This window comes from Chelmon rostratus, chromosome 2 (assembly GCF_017976325.1).
Source record: "Chelmon rostratus isolate fCheRos1 chromosome 2, fCheRos1.pri, whole genome shotgun sequence".
NCBI classification, from domain to species: Eukaryota; Metazoa; Chordata; class Actinopteri; order Chaetodontiformes; family Chaetodontidae; genus Chelmon; species Chelmon rostratus.
In genome coordinates this window covers 5,511,897-5,536,031 of record NC_055659.1, presented here as the reverse complement: position 1 = coordinate 5,536,031, position 24,135 = coordinate 5,511,897, and the positions used below count along the sequence as shown (strand labels likewise).

At 43.6% G+C, this 24,135-nt stretch overlaps 1 protein-coding gene across 1 annotated transcript; it reads right to left on the bottom strand.

Annotated features, from left to right (window-relative positions):
- Positions 1–224: 224 nt before the first annotated feature.
- tasora (transcription activation suppressor a) lies at positions 225–23,683 on the bottom strand. Its single transcript, XM_041961933.1, has 28 exons — positions 23,326–23,683; positions 20,667–20,812; positions 19,841–19,933; positions 18,909–18,981; positions 18,700–18,791; positions 17,568–17,699; positions 17,004–17,134; positions 16,795–16,826; positions 16,129–16,234; positions 15,821–15,924; positions 15,132–15,235; positions 14,568–14,640; positions 14,170–14,244; positions 13,465–13,652; positions 12,784–13,074; positions 12,402–12,591; positions 11,586–11,714; positions 11,272–11,426; positions 10,613–10,787; positions 9,445–9,951; positions 7,682–9,129; positions 7,459–7,581; positions 5,996–6,155; positions 5,595–5,703; positions 4,733–4,911; positions 4,443–4,592; positions 3,260–4,010; positions 225–2,670 (listed from the first exon to the last, which is right to left on the bottom strand). Exons 1-28 carry the CDS (start codon positions 23,588–23,590, stop codon positions 2,121–2,123), a joined length of 6,531 nt encoding a protein of 2,176 aa, XP_041817867.1. The 5' UTR covers positions 23,591–23,683; the 3' UTR covers positions 225–2,120.
- Positions 23,684–24,135: the final 452 nt, after the last annotated feature.

Here is a 24,135-nt window from a genome sequence, read left to right as displayed (position 1 = left end):
TACACTGACAATAAATTCAGATTGGGCCCGATTAGAGTCCCACGTCATGGCGACCTCAAAGTGAGACTCGACACCTCCAGCATGCACTGCCTCATGCAGGAGCTCGATCTGACGTCAAACAAACCTTGAGGGAGACTCGCTGGTTTACGCAGGCAAGTTTTAATACAGAAAACTTCTGATGTAAAAAAAAAAAAACAACAAAAAAACATAAAAAATGACTTAAGTTAAAAGCAGTCTGTTACGGAGTCACTTTCTACTGCACATACAACAGCAACTTAACACGAACAGCGTCCAGGGTAACAAAACAAACATTCAGTACAAAAAAAAACTGCAATTTTTTTTACAAGACATAGAGAGTCCTCTGGAAGACGTGTAAGGCAGTCTGTCCATCTCTTTTCCTGTAGGGCTTTTTTTCTTTTTACTTCTTCTACAGTGTCAGTTTAAGAATCAGGGTGCATCTCCGAGTCTCCGGTGATGCAAAGAGAAAAAATAAGCAGCTCAAGTTTCCTCACTGTAGAAAACATCGTCAGGGGTTCTTCTGAAAAGATTCATTTTTCGGGTTGCTTGAGTAACTATCAGGGTTCCTCAAAACAAACCAAAAAAACTTTGGAGTTCCCGCCGTGCCCCGGAAAGCATATATTTAGATTCCATTTTCCAGAGTGTGGAAAACACAGTCAGTGAAAAAGTGCCAAAACAGTCAGTGAGGAGGTGAACTGAAGAAAGCTGGGAAGTGGGATCCAACCGGAGGTGTTTTTAGTCAATGCTCTGACTCAGAGCAGCGGACAGGAATAAAACAGATAAATTATACTTTATTTAATTACACGGGTGAAACCTGAGACATCACATTCTGGTAGAAGATGGTCTCTCTGAGGCAGAGTTTAAAAACAGCTCCAGACATTAACTGCTGTAAATGTCAGCTCTGATCTCTTTCAATGACATTAAATGAAAGATCTGAAAACATGGCAGAGAAACTCAACATTTCCTCGCTGTTCTTTTCTCTATAACGCATCCAAAGACGGAGAAACGGCCTGTTCCATCAGGGCTTTTCTGACTCTCTGTGCCAGCAGGTCTGTAGGTAGTGCTTTCCAGTGGGGAGTAAACAGGTGTATTCTAGTCACTGAATACTACAGGTGGCTTTTTCTTTACTCACTTTAATACAGGTGGTACTTGACAGGGGGTTTCAGAGTCTGGTTTGTGTGATGAAGAGGATGTGAAACATCACTGAGGCCTGATCCACGACTGTCAAACCACGTGTCAGAATCCTGGATTGCCACCTCCTGGACTTTCCTGGAGGTCAGGTGGGAGCAGGGTAACAAAAAAAAACCTCATTTACTCAAACTAGGAATGGTCCCTTCTAGTAAAGTCAATTTAGATAAGGACTTTGAAAAAAATAATTTGAAAGCCACACAGCTCGATCACCGTTTTAGAATTAAGGTTCTCTTCATCGTCTTTGCTGCCTCGCTGAGTGACAAGCTCACATCACTGTGAGGTGGCTGCTTTTTACAGTCAGCAAACAGCCTCACCTAGAAAAAAAATCTTTCTGTTTTTCAAATGTGAAAATTGAATCACTCTTGCTGTTACATAGCTTCCGGCCATCAGTGGCGACACTGAGCACATCGTTGTTGAGCTGCAGCCAGTGAGTGAAGAAGAAATTGATTTAGATTTTACGGGACTTGCACATAAAATCTTGTTTTAGTGACTTCACGCCTGCCTGTCATCAATTCTTTTCCATCCCTGGATTGATCCCAGCCGGAAAGAGATTTTCAACATTCTTTCTGTAACCAAATGTCATGCATGTCATGAACTTGAGTGACTGAAATGTCCAGATTCATGGAGACAGCATCTAGGGCCGTGATGTGTGACAGTCCTGGATCAGGGTTAGACGGCACCCTGAGATGATAAATAATAAACTATGGGAGCTGCATACAGAGTGTGGTCACTCCTTCTTCCGTCTAGCACCTGTCAGTTTGTGGGATATGGCCGTTTCAGCCTCTTCCTAAGGGTGGTAGTTTTTGGTTTTCCTTCCACTCTTAAAGCTGCTACATGACCCGCAGCAGGTGTGTAGAGGTCAGCAAGGGACGTTCAATGGGATAGTCAGCTGGTGTAGTTAAACTGGCTCTCTACATCCCATTAAAGCCCCCTCCTCTTTGCCCCCCTCTGTACCTGTTGCTCCCCTGACCTGCAGGGTTGTGGTACCCCCCCAGCAGTCTAGAACCAGCGAAGTCCCTGCCGGCCTGTTGGAAGCCCCAGACCAGGGCAGCAGCACCTCTGGGGCCCAGGCCCCCTGGCCAGACAGGTGTGGGCCCAAGGAGGCCACCTCCCAGGGCAGTCAGGGGTCCCAGTAAGGGGCCTTGGGAGAAATGCTGGTGTCGAGGCAGGTGTGGGAACTGCAGGAGGCCGGCGCCCCGCTGCTGCTGGCTATGAGGTGGCTGTTGTAGGTGTGACAGACTCTGCTGGAGCTGCTGCTGGTTGTTTAGTTGCTGCAGACGTTGTTGAGACTGTTGGATCTGCTGTAGATGCGCCACAGAAGGGGTTTTGCTGTCCTTCTGGTTGGTTACCACGGTGCTACTTCCTATTGCTCTGGTGCTGCTAGCAGTCCCCACAGTGCTGTTGCCAGGTGGTGCTTCCTCTCCTCTTAATGGCTGCTCTCGGCCCAACTGTGTGTCTTTACTAGAGGAGAACAAGAAGAGGTTCAATAGCAACATGATAGCAAGAATCTTTCTTGAGGAGTGATTCTGCACAAAGTGAGCTAAAACTAAAGGCAGCACTTAAGGTGACTGCACCGTTACTGTTGACAACATAACGAGGTAGTGGCACCATCATATAGATGTTACGTTAACATACATTTCTTTTCATGGCTTGACATGCTTAGTTGCATCTTGCTGAAGCGTATTGTTCATTTCTGAGGACATGTACGATGTGTGGGGTATCCATCATACACACACACACACACACACAAACAAATGGATAAAAACAAGTATAAAAGCACTTTAACTGGGAAATTTGTCCTAAATATTTACAACACAATCCAACCTTATTAAATGAAAATTCTCCCACTACTTACATGGACTAGTCTGTACTGGTGGTCTGTCCTATTAAAACTAAAACCAGTTCATTCATGCTGACTGAGAAGTTATATACTTACAATGTGTCCCACAGTGCCTACATGACCCAGCATAACTTATATCTGAGGATGACAAAGACACTGACCTGCCCCTGGACATTACAAACTAACTGTAATCAGTTATGATTTACTAACCTCGATCTGTCGCCCTCTACAGGACAAGCTGTGGTACTGGAGGAGGCTGCACCAACTTTAGCTGCTGTGGGAAATGCAGGTGCTCCTTGTTGCTCTGCTTTCTCTCTCTTGTCATTGGTGGAGTCTATCTGGTTACTTGGTTCCGTCACTGCAGCTGTGTTTTGATTGGACAAAGGGGTAGATGCGTCGATATTACTCAGACCCGGGTTTCCTCGCGGCGGCCCCACCACTCTTACTGGAGTACCATCCCTCTGATCTCCAGGCTCTCCTCCTCCTTGACTTCCTCCACACCTCCGCCCCTTTGCTCCGACCTCCCCCTTCTCCTCCTCGCCCAGGTCTGGCTGCAGTGCTGAGTGAATTAACTCCAGAGTGGCAGTCACTGCTTTGTTGCCAGAAATGAGCTGGACCACCTCAGTGGGACCTCCTTCACCTAAAACAGGGGTGGTGTGATGACTACCTGTATGAACGGGATTGGGAAGGAAGCTATTGAGGGGGCTGATCAACTCTGGCTGAGAGTCTAACCGTTGCTGCTGCCGCTGCCGCAGCAGCTGTGCCTGACGTTCAGCCCGTAACTGTGAGATGGCCAGTCGAAGATCCTCATAGTCTTTGCCTGAATGGTACAGCACACCTTCCTTACAGGAGGCGTCTGGGACAAGCTGGTCAGAGAGGTGGGAGAGAGAGGGGAGGCCAGAGCCAGACTGCTGGAGGAGATGTTGGGGTTGGTCATGGGATGAGAGAGAATGGATGCGTTCTGGGAAAATAGAGGGACAGCGTTTAGAGCCTGACACCGAGTCACTGTGACTCAGCTGCCGAGGGCAGAGGAGAGCTCAGAGTAGAGCACAAAGACCGTAGAATGGGGACAGAGATTGTAGGACTGGGACAGAGACCATACCATGGGGGTAGAGACCATAGAATGGAGGTAGACTGTAAAACTGGGAGATTGTAGAATGGGGATGGAGATCGTAGAACGGGGGTAGAGAAGGTAGAACTGGGACAGACCGCTAGCTTAATGAGCAGGTTCAGTTCCTTTGCTATATATACACAGTGATTAACGCCAGGTCACATGACCATCTTGTGAAAGGTGAGGTTTTTGAAGTTCAAGGGTCATACAACATGATTCAATCAATTCATTTAAAAAAGGATTTAATGAAATGATGAAATACGCCAAAGTGCCACCACTGACCTTTGGGAGCCAGCATGTCATCTATGATTGGCTGATTGTCCTTGGCGTCATGGGAACCGACCAGTCTGGAGAAGTCGTGCAGAATTTCTTCGATACGGGCTACAACAATGCCACCACTGGCGTAGGCATGGAACTTCTCAACATGGTGCTCTGAGTGAAACAAACAAAATAAATCTAAGTAACATCAGCAATGAAAATGAACAGCAAACTGAGTTTCTCAGCAGCTGATTCGGTAATAACTGGTATTGATTAACACCCCTGGAGTGCCAGCTGTCCTGACACTTACGTACCAGTCAGGAGGACAGTGTGTCTGTACTGTGTGTATCGAGCCTGATGCTCCATGAGACAGTCCAGGTCAGGTGACTGATGGTTCATCATGTCGCAGTGATGATACGGGAGGAACTCGATGATGTGGCGCTTCTGATAGGCTGACAGTACATCCAGTAGGTTGGCTGCATCTCTCCTGAACCTGACAGGCGAACGAACGTACACACGTTTAAGGACCCACTTTCTGGTCTGAACTTTAATACAGTCTGTATTTCAGTTGCACGTCAGAGGCCAAATGATCTGTAATCCAGGTGTAGTAGAGGGAATATTAACTGTGCTTCCACTAACTGTTGGGTAAACAGGATACTGAGGGGGAGAGCAGGGAGATCCTGCATGTTTTGGGTGATTATTAGCTTCACCTTTGTGAAACTGTAAGTCTTTGAACACATTTTGTCTTCAAAAAAACTAAATAAAATCCCATTTTCTTAGAGTCATAACTCAATCAAATCTGACCACAAAAGAAATCAGATATTGCATATCAATGTCTCCATTGTCCACTCAGGAAAAATAGCAATAAATCCACTTGGCTGACAAATAGAAACTATGTCAAGATGTTTTGCTCTGCATCAAAGTAATGCAGTTGAAAGTTGTCAGAGTTCTTGGTTATAATGCAAACAGGAACGAGCAAGCAGCTAGACATGAAGTAAATGCACCATAAGCCCGTTAATTTAAACAAAAGGAGAGAAAAGCAAAGCAAAAAGCAAAAACAGGCTCGGTTTCTAAAGCTAAATTCAATCCAATACAATCCATTATAATCATTAAACATGTTACAGTTCCATCGTGGGTCTGCTGGGCTACACTGCCGTGCAGACACAGAATTAGTACCTGGCTTGTTCTTTTAATTTCTTGTGGGTTTTGCAGTGAACCTTCCACCTCCAGACATTCTCTGGAGAACTTCGCTGTTCCAGGACCATCAGCAGTGCAGCCAGTTGATCTGCAGAACAACAGCTCATTTATTATCACATCACTTAAATTGAAATAAAAACTGATAAGTCCGCTATCTGTAATGCATTTGTCTCATCGTTTATAAAAAGACTGATGAAAACATTCCTGAAATATTTCTGCCACAACGATACATTATTTTTCACTATGACAAAAAACCACGTGTGTATTTCCTGTAAATAAGATTCTCAGCGTTCTGTGTGACTGCTACAAGACCAGTCAGCTGCAGAAAAAACCTACTATGACCTAAAACACATTTGGTTTGATTCTAATCCCTGACCTACCATGATTGATGAAGTCTGGATTGAGGATTAGCTCGTCTGAAATGATGCAGCCTCCAGAAACAAAAAGTTCGTTGTAACCGTTGTTCCTGATGTCGTCCAGTGTATCGATTCCCACAAACATCACAGTTGGGCGTCGCTTCAGAGACACCAGACCTGGGATCTGATGTGTGCAAACACACTTCCTGTTAGTCCCTTTATAGTTTGGCTCTTAAACATTCAGTAAAGTCAGTGCAACATTAAAATCAGATGATAACTTTGGTTGATAGTAGATTCCTTCCAGTGGCAGGACACAGATGTGTCTACTCACAGCACCAATGGAGATCTTATGTAAATGAAATATTCATATTTGTGTCCCAGCAAATATGAAGTGTTAGTGGCCATAACCTATGCCTCCAGTGCCTACAAGATTTAACTTGTATCTTCTGATCATATGCACAATAACAGTTAAATAAAAGTAGACTAACTACAGAGCAGGAGGCAGTGTGGAAACACGGAGGTGAGGCTGCCTGACTGCTGGCCAAGATGTGTCTACGAGAGATAACAGATGTCAATCGAAGGAGCAGATTTTATCTGCTGCCTAATGAACAAACTTGATGGGTTCAATACCTCAGTCAAACAGTCTTTAATACAGCCTTTAAAACTAATACAAATATACAGTCAAAACTGTCATCAATGCTCAGATAGTGCCCACAAAGCAGATTTCACACACTGCTGATTGCTGAAATGACTACAGTGACAGGAGTCACAAATATCCACATATTTACTCTAAGTGGATTTTCCAGAGGTTACCAGAGGTTGTTGCATTGCTCAGAACAGCAGGGCATCGACCCTGGTACAGCAGGTGATAATGATGACGTGCCAGGTGTATATTCTGGCAACTTCCTCTGGAACTTGCACAAAACAGCCATATCAGATAGGTGGCGACAACAGAACAACAAAGACCTGACCTGAGCGCTTAGAGGCTCCTGCACATTTACCGGCATGGTCCCAGAGGGGCACAACTCAGTTAGTCAGTATACACATCTGGCAGGGCCACATCGCCACCCTGCTGTGAGAAGGCTGAGTCTTTCTGGAGTGTAGCAAACCAAAACTAACCACAAAGGTTTGCTTACTGGTCTGTGGACTGACAGCTTCCTTCCTTCTGCTGAACACAATTAGAACATTTGGCAACAGGAGGAAGTAACAGAATGACAGCTACTGTAGCTCATGAGAAAGCCAGCGAAAAGACAAAGATGCTCAAAAGAGATCAACAGAGCGGTGAACCTGCAGAGGCCAGCAAGTTAACAATGTCAGATCAAAGAGGCCATCATGTGACATTCACTCCTGGAACGTGCATGTAGCCATCAAATCAAATATAACTTTGTTCATATACAATCTGAATCACGCACCTTGTTTACTGTCTCTAGCAGTGAGGACAGACAGAAACAGACATGGCTGTTAAACTGACTGTTGTTCAGAGGTACCTTGTGAACGTGTCCAGCGATGTCTTTATTCTTAATGATGACCAGCAGTCTGCTGTCAGAGTTTTGTTCATTCAGAAAGGCCACAGGACTCTGCTCCACATTACCCTGCTTCAACAGGTGTTCCTATCACACACACGGACACACATTATATATTTAGGCATACAGAGTTCATCTATTTTTAACTTATTATTCACACTGTGAATTCTGCTGCCTCTTAAGTTACCTTGGTTTCTTCATAGACCCGGTCCTCAGGCTCAGTGCTGTGGAGGTAGAACTGCACAGAGTTTCTCTTGACGTCTTTGATGATCTCCACCAGACTGCTGAACACCTCTGGCTGCAGCTGGCTAATCAGGGAGCTCAGGGCTGTGGTCGGGGGGGCAGGGGCTGAACCAGGAATGGGGACGGACACAGAGGCCGGACTGGAAACCGGCTCAGATGGGTGCGATGGTTCCGTCAAGGGTTTAGATACTCTGCTGAACCCTGGCAACGTCACCTCACAGCCTGTACCTGCAAGAATACTCCCACCCTCTACACCAGCAGTACAACTTACAGTCCTGGTAATGCTGCTGTCTTGTGTTTGTCTGATGTTACAATCAGCAGCTCTATTGGTCTCTGAAGTGTGACTTTGCTGTGGTTTCCAGTGGGGCTGTGGGCACATGTCAGGAGGAGCATGGAGGACGTTAGTGTTGGCAGGCTTACAGACAAAACCAGATGCAGAGGTAGCAACAGATAAAGTGTCATGAGAAGATGAGGGATTCCCGCAGTTTGCAGCATCAGGGAACTGTCTGGCAACTGTTTGTGGCTGCCACACTTCACCTCCTCTGGAGAGTGCAGGACTGACTGAAGCACAGACATCAGTAGCTGTCAGTTCAACACAGACATCATTATCATCTCTGCCTGTTTTGGCATTGGCTGCTCGGATGCTGGACACAAAAGCACTAACTGTGCTAGCCAAGGCAGCATCGGTATTAGTCTGGCTGGTGGCAGGCTTGAGGCTCGGCCAGCTGTCACCAAGCTCTGTTAGCATACTGTTAATGCCTTCGTGTAGTGAGCTAACGTAGTCCTGGACAGGGGGACAGGGGTTGTAGAAAGACACATACTGTGAAAACTGCGATATGGTGGTGTGTGGGAGTGCGTGTTGAAAAGCTGTGGCGTCTGTGTTCGAAGTGGAGTGTGGCGACTGTGGGAAGCTGTAATGAATGTTCTCCTCCTGCAGGACGAGCTGTACCTCAGAGGAGAAGTCCCCCAGATGTTTGTCCACAATGCCGTCAATTTGTCTGAGAAGACGAGAAGGAGGTGAGGAGACAGATGGAGGAAACAAAGAGCCACCTACCAGTTCCTTCGTTTCTTTCTTTGGCTCTTCATCACTACCTACCACATGTGTAATTCCAACCACCTCCTCGCCTTTCTTACCCTCACGGGCCTCTTCTCCCCCTTTCCATTGCATTTTTTCAATCGACTGAGTTTCTTTTTCCTTCTCTGATGGTTCCACCTGTAGCCCCGTCACCTCCCCAGTTTTCCCCTCAGCATCTTCCTTCTCTCTCCCCGCTGGTGGTGTGGGGTTTGTCCTCCTCTCCAGAGCCGAAACCGGAGGGATAGATGGTCGGATGGATGGCTCTTCATTCTTCTTTTCTTTCCCCTGAGGTTTCTCCTGTCTGTCCTCGGACACACCTGCGGGATGCAGACTATGTTAGACTGGAAACACAAGACTGAAGACACTGTATAACGACACAAGTCCTGTCTATTATTTACAATGAAGCCTGTAGTGCCAAATTAATTTAGCACTGAAAAAGAACAGAAATGTGACAGTTGAGTCAGCTGAGCTTTAGTAAATAATGCAGCAGGAAATACAACTAGATCAATTTTCATTTTAAGTTCTGTGAAATGGCCAATATCCACAATAAAACTGTGGGTGGTATTAAAGTCTAAAGCTTGAACAGACGCAGAAAGTACACCCAGAAACCAGCTTGGTGCAGCTGAGGTTACCTGCAAACTCCCTGGAGGCTGCGAGAGCCAAGTGCTCCTCGTTAGCACCACTGGGGTCCTTGTTAAATGGGCTGAGCTCATTGCGCTTTGGGAACAGGCACCGGGAAGGGGAGGGGGGATGGCTAAGCTGAGGGGACGGGCATTGGGTCGGAGAGGGGGGAGAGTTGAGCTGTGGAGATGGGCATTTGGAGGGCGAGGGGGGAGAGGCGGGCTCCGGGGACGGGCATTGAGACGGGGAAGGGGGAGGGCTGGGCTCTGGAGACGGGCATTGTGAAGGGGGAGGGCTGGGGTCAGGTGATGGGCATTGGGAGGGGGAAGGGAGAAGGCTGGGCTCAGGGGATGGGCACAGGAAGGGGGAGGGATGAGGGCAGGGCTCAGGAGATGGGGTGGGGCTCTCCCTGGGAGGTCTGGTTGTTGTGCTGATGCTTGTTGCCATGGTGAGGTGCTGGAAGCGAGGGTCCTGAGGGATGTTTCTTTCTCTCTGGGTATACCGTTCTGAACACAGACCTGCAGACACAGTTTGAAATCACCATCAACCGTTTTCATTTCGGTCACTTCTGTGACTCTGCACTCTTTTCATCAGCTGCTCCTTCAAACCAGCATTGCAAAGCCAACAGTAACAGCAAATATACAAAATTTTAGGAAATAATTTTCAAGATTTAGAACCCTGAGTGTATTTCATACAGTTCATACAGTATATGTATGTCATACAGCTATATTGTGATCTGATGTTACTTCAATGCTGAGTGCTGGGCAGAGGACTAAGGTGATCTGGAAGTGTTTTCATCATGGTGGGACTGAGATTAGAAGAATGGGGGCATGTTGTGTGGCAGGGGGTATAAAGTAAATGTATTGACAAGTTGCATTGTGATATCACTTTGCCACACCTAGACACAGAGAAGCAACACCATATTGATCACAAAATGAGTCAACATTTATCTACAGTCGTGATACATGACCAACACAGGATAAATTCATTTTTGCCTTGAAACTTAGATGCATTCGTGTATAGGATGGATGCAGGCTGCCGTTAATGTTTGTATATGTGTTAAGTAAATCTGTGAGAATGATTTGCTTTCTGATTTATATTTCAAAATTTAATAAAAAATACTTGAATACTATTGAAAACTATTTTAACTAATATATCCTGACAGACAGACAGACCGACCTGTGATGGGGATGAGGACCCACGGGATCTCGCCCTCTTCCTCCTCCTCTTCGTATCCTCCTGCTCTCCTCCCCAGCCCTTCTCCTCTACCTGCTGCCCCATGGTGATTCATCTCCCCGCTGTGGGAACTCGGACTGAATCCCTCCAAACTACTGACACTGCCCGCCGTCTGCTCCTACACGCACACATATCGAAAAATGTATATTCATAACTAATAAGTAATGCAATTGTTTCAGCTGTTTGTTTTCAGGTAATGTCTTATATAATATCCTACTGTAGCTATGTATAGCGGTACCTGTGTGTATATTCCAAAACTGGAGCTTTTTTTAAGTTAGAAATCTCATCACCTCATGAATTGTCTATATTGCCAAGTACCTCCAATCACCTCATTTAAGAGTTGGTCATTTTCCTCACTATCAAACTAAAAACACTAGAATGCTTAAATAAAAACTATGTGCTGTGTTCTGTTTTCACTGCACATTTCCACAGCATCTTAGTTCCTAGTGGGTGCATTATAATGTGAGTGTGCTTTATGTAAAGTACAGGCAAAGTTAGCTTGAGGAAAATTAAACATCAACTCAAAGGTGACTGCACTGAACAACAGGTAGGTGATCTCACTATATATCTATACACAATTATTTACTTAAAACTTGAGTTACCTCCAGCTCCTCCTGCTTCCTCAAGTCAATGTCACAGTTGGTGGGCAGACCCAACTTGGCGGCCAACCTATCAAATGGACAGGATTCCCTCTGGCCAGCCTCTTGCACTTCACAAGGGCTCTGATAGGCCGTTCCCCTGGCAGCCTTGTTGAGGCCTGTCAGTGGGCAGAGAAACATTTTTCAAAATGCTGTTAACATCATCATCAGAAGATGGTGTGACTGATGAACTGCAAACAAAAGAAAGGGTCACTGTGAAATATGAAAAAAAAGTTCAAGGTTCCATGTGTGGTATGGTAGTCTCAGTATCCAGTCACCTGCCAGAAGGCCAAGAAGTTTGGCAGCTAGTTCAGATTCGTCTTCCCTCAGATCAACATCCTTCAAACCCACTGAGCCAATCACAGACGCAAGAAAGCCAGAAGAGGCAGGGACTTGGTTTCCCTCAACTATGAGCCAAAACCATAAAAGAAAACATGTCAGTAAAGGACACATCGCCCACTGATTGAAACATGAGCAATAACAATAATTTAGGACCCAAAAGCAAATTTTACCCATCAGTCCGCCATGGTTCCCTCATATCACCTGACACTTGACTTTAAATCGCTCATAATTAAGTGAAAATAATTCCAGAGTTAGATGTGAAAATATTCTGGCTCTACACACTGTTTTTTCCTCTCTCCTTCTCTGATGTCTAACCTCTCTCTCGCTCCTCATGATTCAGTGAATTACCCAAACCAGAGTCGGTGGTGATTGTTGGAACAGTGTAAGGACGAACCAAGAAGGTTTCGGCAAGGTTTAGTTTGTTCTGTCCAGTTTGAATTAAGTGTTTACAATGTTAAAACGATGGTTTCTGTGTATGGAGTCTGGTGGCTTTGGCGAGAGTGATATAGTGGCTGTTCCTGGATAAACAAAATGGATCTTATGTTTTAACAAAAAGGTCCATCTCTGTAGGGATTCTTTCCAATATGTTTCAGACACTTACAGCAACAGTGTTTCTCGTTGTACTGGTTTGCCCTCTTACGGGCATAATGTACAAAAATAGATCTTTGAATGGTTCAAACAGAGTTGTTTTCTTTAAAGGAATAATCAAAAGTCAATCTGGCCTTGTGTTACTCCGTTCTTTCTCTCTTCACCTGGAATCTTGCTGTGTGTTCCCGGTTCCTGTGATGCCTTCAGGAACTTAAGCGTCCTCTCTGCGGTCTCCTGCTCCATTCGCCTCTTCCTCCCTGGTGCCTTCACCGCACCTCCTCCTCCTTCCTCCCTGCTCACCTCATTCTCTGCATTTTTCTTACAGGTCAAAACCAGGTCTAGCAGCTGCTGCATCTGAACAACAAAAAAAATGTGTTCACTGTAGACTAAAAAGCCAACATGACAAAAATAAATATATCACAGGTAATTTGGTGTTTTTAAATAGTCTTTACACCATACTGACACCATATTGGTAAAGAAGTCATCTGTGACCATATGCTTATATTTTCCGATGGCAGTCAAGGTCACCCAAATGTCATTTTTCACCTTTTGAGTGTTGGTCTGTCCGTCTCTAGTGTTGCAGGTCACCTCCTTCCCCGTCGCCTCTCTTGGGCCTGCGTAGCTCTTCTTGAGCTTCACCTCCTGTTGCTCCTCAGGGCCACAGTGCGCCTCCACCATCAACCTGGCCCGGGCCACTGACAGAAGGTAGAGGGCGGGGCTATAGAGGTAGGAGCGCAGGTATCCATCCATGTTCACTCTGTGGTGTTTGGGAGCAGGAAACAGCCTTCCTTCCTCATCCAACGTGGATTCGTACTTGCTCATTGGGTACTGTCGCACCTGGAGAGTGAAGGAGAAACACGTGCTTTAATCTTATAAGGAATGATTTAAGGTACAAATATAAAAAAATTGACTTATAGACTAAATACATACAAAAAGTTTGTCCACATACTTATGCCCTGTTTCAACATGAGAGTTTTGTTATGCATAAAGCTCATTAAAGACATTTTTTTCCCAGTTTGGTGTAGAAAACCCTGCAGCCAGGGTCAATGTCTGGTGGAAAGACTTCCCAGACAAGTGGAGGCTGTTGTAGCAGCAGATTAATGTTAAGTTTTAAGAATAACCAGTAAACAAACAATCACCCTGAAAATGACATGGCTTTGGGAACTCTGGTGTTGACTGCTCATAACAGTGACAGCCACTGAGTTATGAGTTTTAAAAAGTTCATACGTTGCCTTCATTCAGGCCGATGAGGTATTCCCGTGCCTGTCGCTCCACACCGGCAGACAGCTCAGGAGGGGGGTTGGCGCGGGCCTTGACCAGGGCATGGTGCAACGCTGGGATAAACTGGCTCAGCCGTGGCATCACCGTGCCACCAGACACCGAGGCATCATGGGAAGAGGGGGTGCACCTTAATACTGTAAAGAAGAAAAAAGAAAACATCAACACTTACATCACGTGATAACTTTCGAGTCAAAGCTTCAGTTTGTACTTGCTATAGGTGTTTAGCCTCCACAGAGGATTCGTTTATGCGTGTTAAAGCTGTACTAATCAAAATCACTTATATTAATTCACATATTAATTTCACATGCAATGTGAAAGCTGTTACTCATAGTGACAGACCGACAGAATTGTCGCTCAACTCTGCAGCTCTTCTCAGCTCTGTGAAGCCTTTAAGTCTCTTTAAAGCCTTTTTTTCCCATTTGTTTCTTCTGTGCAATGAAACGCTGGATAACAGATGTCTCAACCAAATCCTAAGGATTGGTACTGGCAAATTGGCAAAATTGGGCAGATTTTCACAGATCAATATCAGCTAAAATAAAACTATTTTTACGACTTAACAATGATCAAAAACTTGATCGGGACATCCCCACGACATAATACATAATTTGGGAAGTCCTGTAAATGCCCACCCAGCGTCCCTGTGTTACTCACTAGATCTGGTCACATCTCTGGACTCTGGGAAGACAAACAAGGCCTGCAGACACCTTTTCCAGCTCTCTCCCCTCTCTGAAAATACAAAAACATGGCTTTTCTAGCATGAAGTCGTAAAGCAACATTTATTCTACATGTCAACACAAATTTGACATATGAAGAGTGTATAGGCCCAAAATACGAAATTATGATTCAGCATTATTTTTACTATTTTGGTAACTACCACGTGGTTGTGGTAAAAGCGGAATAATTCACTGCATCTCACGCGGTGAGGAAAAAGCCAATACAAAAGCATCAGAGGTTAATTAGCCTTACTGCCTTATGTCTCAATAACATGTCTTCTCAAACATTATCCTCTAAATAATCTGCAGATAAACATCATCTGTCACATGCCATACCAGTGGGTGTGGCCATCTGAACACTGGACAGCAGGAAGAGAAAGCCTCTCTCTGTAAGTTGAGTCACCAGAACCTGTAAGGAGAACAGAAAACATGTCATTCAACAGTTATTCTCTAATTTCTCTATCTGTCTCCTTCCCTTTTCCGTCCCTCCTTCCTTCATTCTTCCTTTATGTAACTTCCTACAGTTCATTGTCCTCCTGTAGCGTCTGGCGTTACAGCTTAGACAGCATGCACTTTTAGCTTTCATCAGTCACACACATATTACCAGATCACACACTTTTCTACCCTGTCTCATGTTTTAGAAGTTTTCTTGAATAATCACCTGTGGAAGATATTTGCAAATGTAAATATATTTGAGACTGCAAATGTGACACAAAAGGACAACTTCAAATTCTCATGTTCAAATGAGTCCAGCACAAACAAAGGCTGGTAGTTCTGTTGAAATGTACATTATAGTAAATCCTCCTATTTCCCTAAAGTGTAGCTGTCCTATAATGTATCAGCATACAATGCACTCAGTGACATAAACTGACTTACAATATTAAAATAAACTGAACTCACCACCCTCTTTATCTCCAGTTCCTGCAGCAGTTTTGTCACGTTGGTCGTAGACCGACTTTTGTCAGTGACCTCCAGAAGACTGCAGCAGTGGCCGTTCTTCACAACTACACATACACACACACACACAAAATCGTATTCAATCTCAGTTTGAGTTTGAGGTTATCAATATTTAGACAACATACATACAGCACAATATACAACAACAGAACAGTGATAATACAACAGGAATGGCAAGGCAACATATATTCTTCTTTCACACAGTCATCCTTGAAAGGGTGTTTGGCTGACAGTGATGGTGTAAATGCAGTTTCAGAAATGAAATAATTTTTTCTTATGGTAAACTTTAAAGATACAGAATGTAGGGTTGCCATGGTGTTATACAATTATTATTATCTGTTACTGTCAATAACCTTTAACGGAATGAAAACAGAAAGTTTTCGCTTTATCATAATCTCACAAAATACGATGTCCTACATTTCATAACAACACTAATAGGGCAAAATAAATACAAATAATAATAAAGTAAATGTACATGTCATGATAACAGTCTATTTTCAAACAGCGGCACCATGTCCACCCTCAGATGTCAGTACAAAATAACTTGGTCCAACAGTATCAGCCTTCAAAGTCCCATCAGCTATATCCTGGTCTGTAATGTACCATCAGTGTGATGGTGTATTGAACTTCACCTTCTTGGCTGTTGGTGTAGATGTTGTAGGAAAACAGTTCTGAGGGGAGCAGCGTGGTCACCTGGTCAAGCCTCATCAACGAACCAATTTCCAACTTCTCTGGCCTGAAGGCAACACATGACACAATCATTTGAAAATTCAAAGACGTACTTCAACTCAGGAGAAAACAGGCTCATGTACTAAAGTAACTGATAACCAACTTCTATCTGGATCTAGTTTTAATTAGTTTAGTACTCTTCCACAAAGAAATCAAAGGAGAGGTTACAGCTCATCCTTGTTAAATGGTCAGAAGTTAGTTCAGGACTCACAGTCTGTGGGGGAGGAAGGGAGGAGAGAAGGAGCGAAGGGAGATCTGGAAGAGAACTCTGCCATCTTTCACCAAATCTCCAGTCCACACTGTGAACTGTGTCCTCTCTGAGAGAGCAAAAGATAATGTATGAGAGAGAGACAGACAGACAGAGAGAGACAGAGGGAGAGACAGAGAGAGAGAGACAGACAGAGGGAGAGAGACAGACAGAGGGAGAGAGACAGACAGAGGGAGAGAGGCAGACAGAGGGAGAGACAGAGAGAGAGAAAGAGAGAGAGAGAGAGAAAGAGAGAGAGAGAGACAGACAGAGGGAGAGAGAGACAGACAGACAGAGAGAGACAGGGAGACAGAGAGAGAGAGACAGACAGAGGGAGAGACAGAGAGAAAAAAAGAGAGACAGACAGACAGAGAGACAGACAGAAGGAGAGACAGACAAACAGAGAGACAGACACAGAGCGAGAGACAGATACAGCAAGAGAGAAACAGTGAGAGACACACACAGACAGAGAGTGAGTGAGAGAGAGAGAGAGAGAGAGAGAGAGACAGAGACAGAGAGAGAGAGACAGAGAGAGAGACAGAGAGAGAGGGAGATATTTCATCTGTCAAATGTGAACTTTCTTGTTTAAGGTCTGGTGTGATTGAATGGAAAACAGAAACCAGAGCTCACCTGTACTCCCCTCTGCTGATTGGCTGTTCAACCTGTCCATCAAACATAGCACACAAAGAACATGCCAATTTAAATGTTTATTGCTGAGATCAACATTGTGACTCATGCAGCATTCAGTGTGATCACCAGCTGCAACTTCACTTCATCTTAAGTTTGAACAACAGTTTGATGGTTTTGTTTGTTTAAGTAAATGGAAATGTTTTACATACCTGAGGGGAGGCAGGGGTTTGTTGGGAAGTGGTGAGTCTTTTCCTTTAAACTGGAAGGAGACGACAGCGTACGGACATACCTGGCGAGGTCGTTCCCGCAGCTCATCAAATGAATACTCGTAGAAGTATTGCTAAAAAATAAACAATAGAACAACAGCGCTCAAAGCCATGATTTAAGTTCTTAAAATATTTCTAGGAAACAAAAAAAATCTGAATCTTTGGAACAGAAAAAGCCATTTTGATCACTTAAATAGCTTAAATCATGAATGATTTTCACTATCCACTATCTAAGTGTGCGGCCCACTGCATCAAAATTCTGTCTTGCAGTACAAACCTTCGGCAGTTCAGCTGTTTGAACCGAAGCCCTCAACGCTGCCCTGTGTAGTAAAGTCTTGCACCTATCTTTCGATGATTTTCACTATTCCCTATCCAAGTGTGAGGGCCACTGCATCCAAATCTTTTTGTCCAAGTGTAATAATGTCCAGGGATAACTGGTCCATTCCTGTGGAGAACTCTTGCAGAAACTAATGGTTTCTGTACGACTGTAGTATAGAGTGTATTTACCTGCGTGAGCTCGAGGGCGCGGTAGGAGGTGAGCGAGGTGACTTTGCTGCAATTCTTGGAGATGTGGCTGTCGAAGCGAGGCGTTGGATCTAGAAGGTTCTTCATGTTTTCATAGATGCTCTTCACTTTGCCCTGAAATCACAAATTGATCCAACTCCACTGTCAAAGAGGGATTATTACTTCTTCTATCATTACATACTAAGTACAGACTCAATGAAATCCTTTAGCACCTCTGATTGCTCTCTGCATACGTCATTAACATATAGAATAATTTGATACATTTTGAGGTGTTCAGATGTCACCTGAGGGATTTTTTCTTTTAGGTCACAGGTCATAGCACCTAGGGAGCAGTTTTGTTTGTCTTTACCGACAAACATTAATATTGTCTTCCACAACTAAATTTACAGGTTGAACTGTCTCTTGATTAGTTTTTTCCCCTTTATCCCCATGTGTTCTTTTCTTGGCACTTTCCATTTGTTTGAACTCCTCATAATTCTCCCTTGTCAATTCTTATCAGCACCGTTGCGGTTCAGACCTGTCTTCTAACCTTTGGCAGTGCAGCTGGTTGAACGGAAGCCCTAAACATTGCCCTGTGTAGTAAAGTCTTGCACCTATCTTGAGATTTTGCACCTGTATTATCCCAGCAGGTAGAAAAGTACAGGTGACTTCATGTTTTCATTGAATCTGTCACATGTTATTTAGAATTAGCTGTTCTTTACAGTCATGTTGAGTTCTGCTGGGCTAATTCACCAGTGAGAGACATTGGGAGAGTTTCATGGAGTTCACAAGTCTTCACCGTGCATATGTCCTTGTTTTTGAGTACCTCTTAGTAATTCATGGCAGTCTGTACACATCCATCAAAGTGGATCAGCACAGAGGCACAGTGTTGACAAACGCACTGCTGTCAGTAGTCCACTACGTTGCTTTTTGGGAACTGAAGGCAGTAGTGACCCAAACTTCTGTCACAAATTATCCTCCCAATGACTGTTCAGACTTAAAGAAGTCATTGTGACCTTATATGCCCATTATGTTGCATTAAGTTGCAGAGAGCAAAAGAAAAAGAGTGTCTGCACTGCATCAAACACGTGAGCTGACAGAGACCGTGATGATCATTACCGGCCAGCTGATTTACCTTCATGACTTTGAAGATGATGATCTCCCCTGTGGTTCCAGGCGTTATGGTGTTAACCTGGAGCAAGTCTGAGTACCTGGACAGATACACTCCTAGACACACACACAGAAATTACACATTTAGCCCTCTCTGACCTCTCCTTTCAGTGTGCACAAAAAAGTTCAGAATTAACAATAAACATGTATGAGTATGTATCGGTTCACTCCTACCTTTACTGGGGTTTCCTAGCACTGTCATCCAGCTCTGACCCACAAACAGCCCCTTCTCACAGAGCCAAGGCAGCTACAACAGACAAATAATTCAGAAAAAGTAGACAATAGGTTATAAACTGGACAAAATATACATTTAAAATGAAAAGACTTGTTGACTATTATCAACTGATCAGCTGATTCTAGTCACCAGTCAATAAAATGGCAGTTTTTTGTTATTTTTTACAGAAAAAATTCAGCCACTCTGTCAACCTCACATTCTGTATTATCTAAGCCACGTCGCCCATTAAGGGGGCAATTATATGTAAACTCTGAGCAATTAGGATTCTTTTTAAATCAAAGTATATGAGTGCATTGATCCCATTTTTTTAGATCCAGGAAATAGGTGATTCACTTAAGTAGACTGACTGGTTGAAAACAGGATGGTACATAGATAAATGCCAAAAAGAACAAATAAAACAATAAAACTAAAGTAAAACAGTTACTGCGTGTATTGTGCTCAACTAACAAATACCTCTTTCTCTTCTGTTGGACACTTACAACTACTGTATATACTGAAATGGCGGCTGGGGCCTTTATTTACCTCAACTGCAGAAGGTAACAGGCTGTTTTTGAAACAGGTTTGTATTAGAGGCAGGCCTTTATTTATAATTCTCTCCCTTTGTAAGTATAAATGGTCATATTTTAGCAAAAAGCCTTGCTTTGATCCACTCCTATTGTTAACACAAACTCAACATTTCCTCTGTCCATTTCAAATTAACAGCTCTCAAGAGTTTCAGTTTCAATAAAAGACCTGTCTTTATTTGTTTGCGTCCACCACACCCCTGGCCATTATTATTATACCTGGTTTATATTATATGGTTTTTATTTACTGACTACCACTTTTTTATTTGAGAAAATACAGTAACAACACAGTACTGTCTTCATCTCACCTTATCAGTATCAGCCAACAGGAAACAGTAGCTCTCTTCCAGCTCCTTGTCAGTCCTCCCATCTGACTTCATCTCCCTCCTCTTTTCCACAAACTGTAACACACAAACCCACACACGCACACAAAATTAACAGTAACATCATGTGGCCAAAAGTATATAGACAGGTTGGTTTAGTGCTGGGATGGTTTTATTTGGTCCCTGGCTTCTTTTCTCCCTGGCTTTTGACACTTTGAGATGTTGAATGTATCTATTATTTTATTCCATTTTTTATTCATTGTTTTATTGTTATTTATTTTATTGTTTTACTGTATTTTATTTATTTTATTCTGTTTTTATTTATTTTTTCTGTAAAGCACTTTGGTCCACCTTGGTTGTTTTTTTAAAGTGCTTTATAAATAAAGTTGGGTTGGATTGGATTGGATTGGATTGGATTGGATTGGATTAATCCGTGCACAAATAAGGAGCTACGATGGTCATATCATACATTGCTTCACAGTAAACAATTACAGCATATACCAGTTTGCCTGGGTGACCTTTTCTATTTTCTTTGGTTAAAGACAAACCTAGCAGCATAAACCAACCCCAACCATTCCTCCATAATCTGATTTGGAATTTTTCTCAAGACAATCTATAGTCCCTACAATTAGCTTCTGACATAAACTCCACAAACTCTTGTGCACATGTGTAATCAGAGCCAAATTTAGACGGCAGGTATCAACCATGAGTGATTCTCAAAAATTTTATGGCATTTTACTTATCAGTAGGAATCAGGCAAAAAGAAACATTTAAATGGCAATGTCCCTCCATCCATCTGTTCATTTCTCACCTCTTTCTCCAGTAGCTCACTATGAACAAGCCGAGGCTTGCAGTAGGTGAAGCAGCTAGCAGAGCCAGTGTCGATGTAACTAGACGTAAGGATGGTCATCATGTCTTCATACTCCCTGGACTCAGTGGAGACATAGTGGAACAGAGCTGAAAGAAAGACACGAAAGTCAGTCTGTGTTTATGCATGGACTCTGGTGGCTCAATAACAAACTCATACCACATTTCACTAATGATTATTAATATTGACAAGTAATCATTTCCACTGAGTTCTCAGCTTGTGCAGACAACTCAACCATTACAATGTGCAGGTTTGCTGTAGGACTAGTGATTCACTGGTGAACCTTTACAAACGTTTACGTTCCATCCACTAGCTATTGTGAAAAGCCTCAGCATTTGATCAAGAAGCTACCACATACACTACATGGTCAAGAGGTATGTGAACATGGCAGCCATACGTGACTGCTGAACATTCCATTCCAAAATCATGAGCATTAATCTGCTTCCTCCACGCCTCCGGTCTCAGTCGTTCCACCAGATTTTGGATCCTGGCTGTGGATATTTCCTCCCATTCAGCCACAGGAACATTAGTGAGGTCCAGCACTGATGTTGGGTAAGAAACCCGGCTCAGAGTCAGCATTTCAGTTCATCCCACAGGTGTTGGATGGAGTTGAGGTCAGGGCTCTGTGCAGACCAGTCAAGTTCTTCTATTTCAAATTGGGAAGACCATTTCTTTCGGGACCTGGCTTTGTGCACGGGGCACTGTCACATTGAAACAGGAAAGGACCTTCCCTAAACTCCCAACGCAATGTTGAAAGAATACTATTGTCCAAAATGTCATTGTATGCAGAAGCATTAAAATGAACAAAGGGGGAAACCAAACCAGGAAAAGCAGTGACCCAAAATACATCAGTATACGTTTGGCCAAATAGTGCATCCTCATCTATTTGACCAAATAGTGTCGTTAACATATTAGAAATCAGAAATAAACGTGACATAAGGGTCCCAATAGTGACAATCCTTTATGCAGCTTTCAGCACCTTTCAGGTGAGCCTCGCACACACTGAAACAGAAGGTTTGGGCGTCTTGGGAGCCTACAAAAAGAGTTGTTAGCCCACCCCAATTATAACAGGACCACTGCAGCCTTTTTTGTGTCAAATTCTCGGGAGACTAAAGGATAGTACACAAAGTAGCTGCGTCCCTCAGCGTGGAGGGGAGGGCTCAGCTGGTGCATCAAACACCTGACTTGTGAGAAGTGCTATCAACAATCACACCCTGTCATGGTAAAATTAGCTCATAAAATATTTGTGTGTTCCACAAGTATAGAATTTAAGCCCTTTTCACGACCACTGGAACAATACTGGGTATCAAGAGCATATTCCACTTTTCTAAGGGCCAGCAATTTGTTTGATTCAATATGTTTGTCAGTACCTAAAAGCACCCAACTGCTTATCCATCTATACTGCAGGTCATACATAAGGAAGTACACATATCTAGTGCATAATATGGCAGAGCCAGACTAGAGCTTTGCAAAGTACAGAAGCAATTTAACAAAATGCTGGATGAAAAACAACAAAAAGATTGATTGATTGACTGATTTTACTGGCTGAGCTGCAGTAACCATGACAGGTAAACAAATACTGACGTGTAAAATCAGTGCAGTCAACCTCCTGTGTCAAGGTCTTTTTTCCCCTTCAAATAGTTGTCCTATCTCAGTCAAATACTGTCATTTGTTGTTAGGGCTTATGTTATAGGTTATATATATATCTTAGGGTAAACTTTGGTGGGGTTGGGGTGAAGCTGAGTTGAGGTTAAGATTCGCAGTAAATGACTGATTAGGGTTGGGGATAAGTTTGGGCTCAGGTTAAAGAGAAACACAGCACCCTTTTCATTCTGAAGCTTAAGGTCTACAATACCATGGCAAGATGAGAAATTTACAGCTTAACTTTATGAAACTCTACATCATAGCAAACCTAAACTACCCTGAACTGCCTTGGCCAAAGGGAAGGCCAACAAAAATGTTCTTCTGGTAACAGTTACTATCACACTGTGCACGTGCACACAAACGTAAACAAACCGAGGAGGCGGTTACCCATTGCTAGCTAACACTCGTTAACAAAAGCTGATGTCTACATAAAACCGAAGCCAAGCTTTAGACACAGAGCTGAATCCATGGAGATCTACCGCCACTCGCAAATAAAATTCAAATAAACCATTAAGTGAACTCAGACGAATAGGTGGCCAACTTATAAGAACATAATTAACAGTAGCTGGCTAACTGTTAGCTAGCATCCATGACATGTCTTTAGCTGGTACCTCGAACACATTCTACCTTGTACAAAACTTAGTTTTGTTAGGTGCATCATAATTATTACATATGACAGTACAGTTTAATAATCAATATACACAGTGGGCAATGTGTGTGAGTATTCGCCGTACACCTAAAGTAACTGAGTAAATAAGGTCAGCGATGGACTTGTTTAGCTGTCCGATGAAAGGACCTTTTCCGCTACTCTCGAACGTGAAAGGGAATGAGAACTTCAGGGTAACTGTTGATACGTAGAGTATATTAAATAATTGAAAGTGTAATAGCAAATAAATATATGTAACTTTTCGTTGCTTAATCATAATTTTACTGAAGTGCACGAAGCAGACGAGCCCACCTCTCTTTTCCTTGGTTTTCCTCGGTATGGGGAACTTGAGGGGCGCCATCGGCATATGTCTCTGGTAGACCCCTTGCGGTGCCGAGTTACTCCTGTCCATCCTCCTACCTGCAGCACTCAGTTTCCCTGCACCAGTTTGAGATTCTCTGTCTGGGTGTATTTCGATAATCTCGGCATCTTGCGGGCTAACGTTAGCTCCAAGCTCGGTGGCAGTAGACGCCCTCCTCGGACGACCTGCCTCCCTCCGGACCAGGTTGTCATCCATTGCCGGATTCTCGAATAAACTGCCGCCTCTTCTCCTGGCCGTCACTCTATTATTGTTTCCAGGCTACAGCCCAACGTTGACACCGCTGCTACCTCCTGATCCCACAGGGTAGAGGACCGAACCGATACACAACACCCGCCATGCTTTTAGGAGCGGCGATCTTCTTCGCTGAGATTTAACTGCAGCTGGTGGACTGAAGGTTGCTTTACTGCCACCTGCTGGAAGTAGTTGGCGCCTCCGATGTCGATTTACTGTGAATGGAGTGTTCCAGGAAAAGACATAAGCCAAGATATTTTATTTCTTATTTTTAATTTTCAACCTTTTCCCACTTTTACTGGAAAAACGAGCTTTCATGCATTCCTTTGTTATTTATTTACTTAGTTATTTATTAATTGTACAGATGCCAGCAATGATCAGGCTGAATTATGCTGTCCAGTGCCTGGACAGCATAATTCAGACACACACACACACATACTCTGCAGACCCTGAACTTGAGCTATAGTGCAAAGGCGGACCCAGCCAGTGGGGGTAGGTATTGACCAAGC